Source organism: Chinchilla lanigera, unplaced genomic scaffold (assembly GCF_000276665.1).
Source record: "Chinchilla lanigera isolate Chin_1 unplaced genomic scaffold, ChiLan1.0 scaffold00204, whole genome shotgun sequence".
NCBI lineage: Eukaryota > Metazoa > Chordata > Mammalia > Rodentia > Chinchillidae > Chinchilla > Chinchilla lanigera.
The window spans coordinates 32,712-43,593 of NW_004955605.1; the positions used below are offsets into that span (position 1 = coordinate 32,712).

A 10,882-nucleotide genomic window follows, 5' to 3' on the forward strand; every position below is an offset into this window, starting at 1 on the left:
GGTTTTGCTTCCGGGTCTCGGGCCGCAGCCTCGGACGCAGGGGATTGTGGGGTTGGAGCGTCGCAATGGTGTTTGTTTGAGGCGCGGAGGCTGCAGTTTCGTCCTTGCGCCAGGGTGAGTGGCGGGCGGTTGCGGTGCTCCCTCCTTAAGCGGGTGGGCTGGGAAAGGGCGGCCGGCGTCGACTCCGGGGAGGGTGGAGGAGGCCCCAGCGCGCTGGGCCCGGCGCGCGGCCGCGGTTTTCGGGCCCGCCGCGGGCAGCCTTGCCTTGGGCCCTGGGCGGGCCGGGCCGCGAGTTCGGGTTGGCGGCCGCGGGCGCGCTCCGGGCGCCGCAGAGCTGGCGCCGTGCGGGAGGCTGAAGCCCCCGCGAGAAGCCCCCGCTGGGTGCTCTGGACGCGCTCTTTGATTACTGGGAGGCGTGTGTGACGGCGAGAGCGACATCCTGCTGCTCACACCTTCCCTTGGCGTGTTTCCCACCGCTGCCGGAATTCAGCAGCCGTGCGCGCCAGGCGAAGTACTTTTGGTTGCTCAAACCTGAAAGTAACGCAGGACGAGTTCCGTATTTTTGGTTGTTAAGATTCTTTGAGGGGCTGGGGATTTAGCTCAGCGGCACAGCGCCTGCCCAGCAAGCGCAGGGTCGTGAGTGCAATCCCCGGTACCGGAAGAAAAAACACACACACCAAGAAGATCTTTTGGGGGTGAGGTTCCTGCTCCCTGAGCGAACAGAAATGTGTATGTGTATAAATATAAATTTATGTAAGTTAAGTATGAATCCGCTGTGGTCTGACTTACTATGGTAGCTGTTCAAGGAGAAAAGGCTTGCCGAAGAATATTGCCCACATCAATTGAATTTTAGCACTTACCTCCAAAACACTGAATAATTACGTCAGTGATTTTTAAATTGTTTTTGCTAGCATATTTGCCTTTGTTGAGGTTTAGATGAAATGTAAACCCTAGGGAGTTTGATGGAGTAAGGTTGAGATTTTTTGAAGACTTAGTCATGGCAGTTGTGTATTTTACAAGGACTTTGACGTGCCATGTCTCCTAATTTACTTTTCCTTTTTCTGTCAGTACTGGAGATTGAACACAAGGCCTTTGCACTGAGCTACATCAGTGCATTTTTTTTTGCTTTGAAATAGGGTCTCGCAAAGCTGCCCAGGCTGGGCTCAAGCTAGTGATCCTCCTGCCTCAGCCTCCCAGAGTGCTGGGATTACAGGCGTGGGTACATCACCGTGTCTGGTTGGCTAATTATGTTTGTGTGTTCTGATTTGTTACTGTGGTCTCTGGACACTAGCACACCAGGCCTGTGCTCTCAGGGATGGAATTGCAGTTATGCTTTTTCCTAATTTACTTAATCTTGTGAACACTAGCCCTGTTCCACAGGTGACAGAAAGGAGATAGGGGCCTTGCCAAGGCCACACCGCCAAAAACAGAACAGAAACACCAATCCAGTCTGTATGACAGAATATTTTCTAAATAAGAGCTACCTCAGAAACTATATTCATTATATACCCTGAGCCTCATACTGTGTTTTCTTGAGAGTTTTATAAAAAGATTTTTAGAGAGCTTTTGTAGAATGCATTTGGGGAGTTTTTCATGAGGATAAATATTGATGCGTAATTTATAAAATGAAAGTGTAATAGAAATAACTTTTTTTTTCAAAGCATAAAACATGACAACAGCAGCCAGGCCAACCTTTGAACCTGCAAGAGGTGGAAGAGGAAAAGGAGAAGGTGATTTGAGCCAGCTCTCAAAACAGTATTCAAGTAGGGACCTTCCATCTCACACAAAGATAAAATATAGGTAATAATGACTTTCATTTTTTCTTATTCACAAGACAAACTGTTAAATGGTATGGTCATGGTATATGATCATGTTTGAGTTATATCACTTACCTATTTTTGTAGGAATAGAATGCAAATAAAGTGCTTAACAATAAAATTATGCTCTAAGATTTTAAAGTGCTACCATACATTCCTCTTAATGAGAGATCTCCCTACGTAGATAGAACAGTAGTTAATATATTACTTTAGAGAGATTACAAGCATTATCAGTGGTAAGCAGTATTCGATAAAAGTATTTTTGTAAACAAGCTTATGATTTGAATCAATCTTCAGCCATATTATAGGAATACAAGTGATTCACTTTGGGCTTCTTGAAATATTGGAAACATCACAAATGTGTTATCTGATTCTCATTCTTGTTTTATACTCAAGGGACAAAGTTGCATTTGTGAACTGTTTCTCATTTCTAGAGCCATGCAATTTTTTTTTCTTTCATGGAGGTAACATTTTTTTTTTGCGTTTGCTTCTAATTTAGACAAACTACTCAGGATGCCCCTGAAGAGGTTCGTAATCGTGACTTTAGGAGAGAATTGGAAGAGAGAGAGAGAGCTGCTGCAAGAGAAAAAAATAGAGATCGTCCAAACAGAGGTACAACACTGACCCAGATATTGGTCTCATAAAATTCTGTTGTTGATAGTCTTCTTTCATGCGGCGTATGGGAAGTGTTAATATTTTTGTAAATTCTAACACTGCCATACGGTTTTATGTGGGCTCTTTGTGCCCATAGGTCTCTTAAACATCATAAGAAGTGTAGTTGTTTCAGTGAGCTAAAGAATGTTTGTTTGCCCTCAGAACACACAACTTCCTCTTCAGTGTCAAAGAAGCCTCGGTTAGACCAGATTCCCGCTGCCAACCTTGATGCAGATGATCCTCTAACAGATGTATGTTGTGTTTTCTCCTTTTCGCTCTGTATAGTAATTTATCGTGTTTTTCTAAAGTACCTTTTTTTAGTGCTTCTGATTTTTGGAAGTGATCTGTGTTTGTTTTCCACATAGTGTTACTCAAATGTGTCTAACCTCAACCCTAAACTTTACAGTTGATTTTAAAATAAACAGTATTATTTTACATTAAGGATGTCAAGAACAAGTTTGATCTCTAGAGAACCGAATGTGGAAGCAGTCTGTTAAAAGACATGCTTTCCCCAAAATTTCCTATACTAAGACCTCCAGGTTGTACTAGCGTATTTCCTCTAGAGGACAACTTAAGGTTGGGCTCTGGTTCTGTGAACAGCACCCCCTAGCTTTGGGCCTTCCCTCATTAGATTTGAAGCTCCCTTCAGCAGTTCAGTGCATGTAATGATTCCCTCTGTGCTTAGGGAAGGAAATAATCTAAGCAGGTTTTTAAGGATTCACATACCAACTCGTATTAAAATTCATTGGGGCCTTATAGTTTGTAATTCGAGGTTTTCAATGTAACTGAAAAAAATCTGGCTAGTATCTAATTATGCACATATGTCAACAGTTAATTCTAGAGCTAACTGATGGGGTTACTAGCACTCATCAAAACAGGAATCTGAGTTTTAGTGATATTTAATGATTATCCATTTGAAATTACTTAGTACCCTTTTTGTATATCTAATTGCCCCTAATTGCTAGTTTACAGCTGCTATTAGCTACATAAAATTAGTCTCTTAGAGTGATGTACTGTATGTATATACTGTGTATCATCATAAGGTATTCCCTTTCTGGGTTTTTTTTCCCCCCGTATGGGGAATCGAACTCATGACCTTGTGCTTGCCAGGCAGGCACTGTGCCACTGAGCTAAATCCCCAGCCCCGATACTCCCTTTCTGATTTTAGAATATTTTCATGTGGAAGTTTTTTTGGCCATGTAAATTTGAGAGGCGCTTTGTGAGGGGTTGACATGTGTGTAAGCATTCAAAGATTTTTTGTGGGGCTTTATTTTTTTGATTCATTGTTGATTTTAATCATGATATTTGGGTATATTTTCCCACTAGGAAAATTTATTTCTGTCTCAAAGATTTGGCATGTGCAGTATTTATGGGGAAAAGTAAATACGTATTTTCTCTCTAATCTCGTGGATCATCATTATGTCTTTTTAGGAGGAAGATGAAGATTTTGAAGAGGAGAGTGATGACGATGATACTGCAGCTCTTCTTGCAGAACTAGAAAAAATTAAAAAAGAACGAGCTGAAGAGCAGGCCAGGAAGGTAATAGTGAAGTTTTAAATATTTACATTTCCCTGTCTTTTCACACATTTTTTTAACTCAAGAAAGAGCTTTTTGTATTAGAAATTTTCTTCATCATGTGTGAATATGACACTACCCTGTGGATCTATAAATCTGATTATTTTTATGACAGACATCCTAAGTCTCCTGGTTATGTTGGGTATTCTTTTCCAATAGTTAAGGTATGCTGAATAATAGTCATCAGAACAGTTGTACTCACTTTTTCAGTGCACGTTTAGTCAGTGTTTATTAAGTGTCAGGAGAATCGAAGATGATTAATGTGTAGTGATGTCTACAAAGATTTTTTTCTCTTTCTTGTCTCCCACTAGATACTAGTTGAGGCAGTCTGTATATACATTTTATATAGTCTTGGGCAAGTTACCTAACTACTTTGAGTACCCCGAGTCTCTCCATTTATACAGTGAAAGAAAAGAAGATCTAATTCAGTGTCTTTGGGGAAATAGACGCATAGATTAAGACATGCAACTGGGAGACAAGCACAAGTCTGATCATTTAAAGATTATAAACCAGTGCTCCAGGAGTTTGGATTTTGTTCTGAAGGTTATGAGGAGCCATTTAATTTCAGCAGGAGATTGATACGATTGCATATGCATTTTAGAAAGATTACTAGGGCAAAAATATGGAGAGTAGATAGGAAAGCACTGAGCTAGGAGACTTTTAATAATCTTCACATGCACCTAGGAGAATCAATTTGCATGGTAGGAGTTGGAATTGAGAGAAATAAACAAGTAGAAATAAAGCAATCAAGGAAGTAGGATTGACCACATATGGTGATGGTTTGGTTGTAGCAGCAAAAAGTACATGACTGATTCCATACACAAACACAGAGAAACTGGAATTAGACATGTTTAAGCAGAAAGAAATGAGTTCTGTTCTGAACATAGTGAATTTAACATGTGGTAAGACATTTTATCTGCCACTATTTTCAGCCAGAGTAGCACAGCTTTTTTGTGGAGTTTGGTGTAAGATTTCATTTGAGCCAAGAATTGTTCCATTTTTAAAAAGAAAGCTGGAAAAAGCCTTTAGAAAAACACACTGTTGTAGATTAATATTAAGAATCTAGGAAGTAGAGTTCAGAAGCATCAAGGAGGAATTCAGAAAACAAGTAAAATATGAGGTAGACTTTGAGGACTATGGGTTCAGAATTCTTTAGAGTTCAGATTGGAAGAAGAAAAAATGGAAGAATTAAGAACATTCCTGGTTGCCGCTAGAGGGCAGGCATTCCACCTTTTTTAGTATGTCTATCCACTGTACACGTACAGCAACAAGAAATTTATGTAAATGATTTGGGTTGACCTTGGGAAAGGATAAACATTTTAGAAGCCTGGCAATTAAGGGAATTTCATCTAATCTCTATGAAAATGCATTGGTATTTCTCAGAGTTCCACACCAGTCTTTTTGTCCTGTTTTCTCTATTATTTTGATGTGTATTTTCATGCTATTAACCTTTGTCAGGGGTCAACATACTTTCTGTAGTAAAGGATTATATGATGAATATTTTAAGATGGCTAGTCATACAGCATCTGCAAGAGCTACTCATCTCTGCCGTTAGAACACAAAAGCTGCTTAGAAAAATATATAAATGAGTTGGTGTGGCTATGTTCCAGAAAAGTCTTATTTGCAAAAATGAGGAAAGACTGTTTAGATTTGACCCATGGGCTAGCCAGCCATTAGCCTATGTGCTTGATATTTGAATATGGCAAGAGTAGATGCTTTTTTCTGCTAGTGCTGTGTGTAGTAATAAGTGACTCTAAAGGGATTAGTACTCCAAACATAGAAAGTCCAGCGTCTGTGTTACTTAAGGTTAGACACAAATATACTTCAATTCCTATTTTTCCAGCATCTCAGAAAAAAATCTTTGCACCTTAGTATAGTATAGTTTGTTAAATACTGTATATACTTTTAGGCAAAGTTCCTGACTTTGCTTAAATTTTGAGCAGTGTGACCTAAAGGAATTTTCCTATTTTTCTACAAATTGCATCTCCTCACTTCCCATTTTTCTTGATAAAAATGAAATCCATCACTTATATTTTCACATTGAAATGAAGTATTAGTAATTTCTATGGAAAATTAAGTACACTTTAAGGCAATTTCCAGATCCACTAAATCATTTGTGTCATTCCCCAAACACAGCAAAATGGGACTTATAGTAGGTTAAAGATAACATGTTATAGAAGGTATAGCTAAGGATTTTAGATACTTTATTTTCCTAATTTTGAGAATGAAACAGGTGATTTGAATTTCAAGAGATTGATGCTAAAATAAAGACATGTTATATGGAGTAAGAGATAAGATATAAAAATAGAAAATAGCCAGTAGGCCATAAAAATAAAATAGATATATGTCAGGTAAATTAATAGAAGTGCATGTTAATGGAATGTCATCTTTTACATAGTAGTTGTCGGACTTCAGTAGTTGCTTCTCAGTTAATAATTTGTCATTAATCCTTAAGGTGTAAGCTTGCATTTTGATTCAGCATAAAATTGCTTTTGATTACAGTTTGTGTATAGTTCTTCAAAAATTGAGGCACTAGCTTTGCTAAATGTTTTTGATGTCTAATGTGTTCTTAAATTATAAATATAAAATGTGTTTATTGCTGTACTCTTAAATATTAAGGTGATTAATTTTATGTGTACTTTAAAAGAAAACAGATTTGGATGTACATAGCAGTTTTTCAGAGTTGGGAGAGATTAATTATTGTACGATGGCAGCATAAAATATTTATAACAAAAATGCCAGATTTTCTTGTCATACATTCATATGTCTTTTTTTAATGAACTAATATAAGAAAATTGACCTAGAATTAATACAGGTAAATCTGAGTGTTTCTGTGTCATTGACAGGAACAAGAACAAAAAGCTGAAGAAGAAAGAATTCGTATGGAAAACATTCTTAGTGGAAACCCTCTCCTTAATCTCACTGGCCCATCTCAGCCTCAGGCCAACTTCAAAGTTAAAAGAAGGTAGTATAAGTAATGGGTTGGATTTATATAGAGACATTTATGAATTGGACACCTATTGCATTACGTTAAGCTTCTAAAGCTCCACTTCCACTGACATTCTGCTGTACCTGATTTTGGGAAAATGGAAGAAGGAAAATGAAAAAAACTCATTTTCAGTAGATGTTTATAGTAGCTACATGCATACCCGGTAATCTGAACACTGGGAGTATGAGCTGAGCCCTTAAACCTGCAAACTTTATTGTGTACAGGGGTCAGTAGTTAGCAAGACCACCACTCACACTGAAGTACTGCAGGATTCAGGGGATTTGGCGTATGGTTGTATTCATGGCTAGCGTGGTAGAGATGCACAGGTGTCGTGTAGTAGTTGTACTGGTGGCTAACCTAGTAAGGGTACACAGGCAGATCATAAGGGGAAGAGAGGCTAACTTATGCTCTGTCTCTCACAAGAGATCCAGCATAACTAACAAAAGTGGAACGACATGTGCACAGTGTTTCTGCTCATGCCGAAGGCCCGTCCTGTGCGCCCTCCTCCCACATGGGCCGTGGCTGATCTTCTCGGCGTCGTTCCAATGTTAGCACGTGTGCTGCTGAAGCGAGCACAGTGCCTGAGGCTTTTGTTGGGAGCCAGTCATAGAGGCAATTTCTGCTTAGCACGTACTAAAATCCAGACTCCCAAAGGGAAAGTAAGTGTAGGACATGAAACACATTATATATATACTTTAGGTGTAGTGACACTAAGAAATTCCTGAAGTTCTGGTTTCTGAGTGCCAGCCAGTGCCTAGCCGTACAAGCAGGTCTAAGAATAGCAGTCTTCAATCTGTGTTAACACTTTTGTGTACTTTACGTGTATGTGGAGGAGTGAGGTAAAAAGTAGAAGAGGGATAGATGAAAAGTAGATCTTACGTAGTCCTTCAGTGGTGATGTGTAGAAAATAAAAGCTTATTGGCAGTGCTGAGTGGGAAGGTTGGCTATTATTTTATATGAGGTAGTTAGGAAACCCGATCATCTTACCTTTTAAACTACATGCGTTATTGTTGTGCCTCTGTTCACAAACTTGGTTCCACGATTCTGGTCGCAAACTGAACTGGACGAGAACTGAATCGAACTTCTCCGTGAGGCCAACATTGAACCAACCATTGAACTGGACTCAGTTCTCATCCAGCTGGTTTTGTGACCAGAGTTGTGGAAAGAATCAGGTTAGTGAATGGAGGTACCGCTGTGATTCGCGCACTCTCCCCTGGTAATCTCCGGTCAGGAGTGATGTAGGACCTCTGACTACTTACATGTGTACCACCTTCTGTTCTCACCCCTCAACATAGCAGTCTGATCCTTTGTGAACTATAAAATCTCAGCAACAGCTTCTTCTAAACCTTCAGTGGCTTAACTCATTTACAGTAAAAGTGCAGTCCTTATAATGATTTATAAAGCTATAAAAATTGACCCGCTCATGCGGAGGCAACAGTATACTCAAGGGAGAGCTTGCTGACAGTGAGAGACCAGGCTTCAAGGTAATTGGCCTGAGCAACTGAAAAGCTAGAGCTGGGAGAAATACAGCCCAAGGTTGGACATGTGGAAGTAGTCAGTTTAGGATATGGTAAAGGTTGGGCTGTTCTGTACCTGGCTTGGGTAGATAGCTCGTTGTGTTTCTGCAGTTATTGCAAGCTGGCAGTAATACATTTGGGGGTGGTCAGCTTGTGGAAATGTTGCAAGCTGTAGCATTGAGTAGTATCACCTAGGGAATGGGTGTAACTAGAGAGAAGTCAGAGTGCTGAGCCTGGCATTATGTTTAGAGTTTGGGTAAATGATTAGTTATTGATAACCTGGAACAGTGTTCAGTACACAGTAATATTGTTTGAATGGAAAAAATGAAATAGCTGAGAAGGATCAGCCAGTGGGGAAGAAGGAGATGAGAACAAGAAGAGACTGGCATCTAGGAAGCCAAGCAGACAAAGTATTATATTTCAAGAGGAAAGGAGTTGTCATCTAGATCAGATACTGATGTCAGAGCAAGTGAAATGAGTACTGAGATTTAGCAACATAAAGGAAAAGTTTGGGTATGGGAGGTTGGACAAGAAGCCTGTTGGGAGTAAGTTAAGGAGAGAATGGATATAGAAGAAGCCATTGCTTAGACGTTTATTAAGCTCTAGAACTTAATTCTGCCCTTTTTTGGGTCAGATAAAAATATATTCCAGTCATTGATCTGCTTATGTTTGGATACTGCGTTAATGACAACTTCTGTGTTTTCCAAAGATACCCACGTTCTTTGCTTACTTCCCATGTGGCACTTCTGGCAAAAATAAATGAATATACAAATACGTTCTGTGTCATATATTGGGGCCTGTGTTTCGTGCCTGGAATCATGGGCCTGAAGTCATGCGCATGGGCCTTAATTGTGATGTTCCAATAGTTCTTTCTCTTTTTGTTCCTTTAGAAAGTGAATATTACAGTATTATAGTGGATGACTACTAAATGTTAACTGATAGAGGAATATATAAAGTCTTCAGAATCACCTAAAGTACACTAAGCTGACCAGTTACTGTAATTTAGTGATATCTGTACTAATTATGGTAGTCTTAGGTACTACCTCTGTTGTAGACCTGAAAATATCAGTTAAACTTTAATCAATGTATTTGAGCTTTATAGCAAAGTTCCTTTTACCAGAGAAGCAGTGACAGTGTTTGGTGTGCTCTAAATAAGAATTGTCCCTCCTGTAATAAAGCAGGATTCTGTATTAAGGACCGCATTGTTCTTTGGCTGTGCCAAGTAAAACACAAGTTGAGCATCTTCACGTGTAACACCAAGCTTTGCAGTGCGCATAGTTTTCTTGTCATCTAATATAAACATGAGGGCCTTTTTTCTTTTTTTTCTTTCAGGTGGGATGATGATGTTGTCTTTAAGAACTGTGCGAAAGGGGTAGATGATCAGAAGAAAGACAAGAGATTTGTAAATGATACACTGCGATCTGAATTTCACAAAAAGTTCATGGAGAAATATATTAAGTAGTACAGTTTTATGTGCTTCAAGTCTGTAAAATATTGAGGATTGGTTTTGTTTTTTGTGTTTTCTTTCCCACTAAGTAGTGTATAGGGTTCCCTAATTTTAAGCTGCAAGTTATCTTGTCCTTCGGTGATGCATTATATGATAATGGCATGGGGATAGGTTTAACAGTTTCCATTCCCTGAGTATTTCCAGTCACAGCCTTTGTTTTTAATATTGGAAAAAGAAATGTGCTTGTAATAAATATTTGTAATCTAAATAACTAAGTCTGTGTATCCAACTTTTTTGGAATTTATGCAGCATGTAAATTGTTGCATAATTTCTTTTCAGAAGAAAAATTGCTTTTGTGTGATGTGGGGGGATTGATGCAGTATATTTTCCCCTTTATTTCCGTTACGTTGATTTAATTTTAATTTCAGCTAATTCTTAATGTTTTCACTATGTGTTTTTAATAGTATGGTATGAGGCTAAGGGGATCGCATTTCTGAGCCGCTTGTGGTAGAGAAATGCCATCAGCCAGTGAGTGTACAGGCATTTGCCAGGAGAGCACTGGTACCTCTCCTCAGCGGGCACTCCTGTTTCTTCATTTGCCCCAGGGTAGGAGCTCTGCAAACAATCCTAGGAAAGCAGACAGCAACCACTTGTGTTCTAGATGCTGAAATGCTGGGTTTCAAATCATTACATAAAACCTTTAGAAGCAGGATTTATCTGTTATTTTGCATATCTGTAGGCAGTGAGAGGGAGAAACACAACTAGGCTCTATTGGAAAATGAAGTTTTCCTAAACGTGGGCTGTGGTTTACCGGAGCCACTTTTAGAAATAGGTACCAGGCCTGGGTGTAGTGACACATCTATAATCCCAGCCACTCAGGAGG

General features: G+C 39.4%; 1 protein-coding gene across 1 annotated transcript; it reads left to right on the forward strand.

Annotated features, from left to right (window-relative positions):
• The first annotated feature begins 9 nt into the window (after positions 1-9).
• Cwc15 (CWC15 spliceosome-associated protein) lies at positions 10-10,270 on the forward strand. The gene is made up of 7 exons (XM_005414886.2): positions 10-114; positions 1,662-1,800; positions 2,317-2,429; positions 2,634-2,722; positions 3,903-4,010; positions 6,893-7,011; positions 9,885-10,270. The coding sequence occupies exons 2-7, from the start codon at positions 1,670-1,672 to the stop codon at positions 10,012-10,014; spliced, it is 690 nt and encodes a 229-aa protein (XP_005414943.1). The 5' UTR covers positions 10-114; positions 1,662-1,669; the 3' UTR covers positions 10,015-10,270.
• Positions 10,271-10,882: the final 612 nt, after the last annotated feature.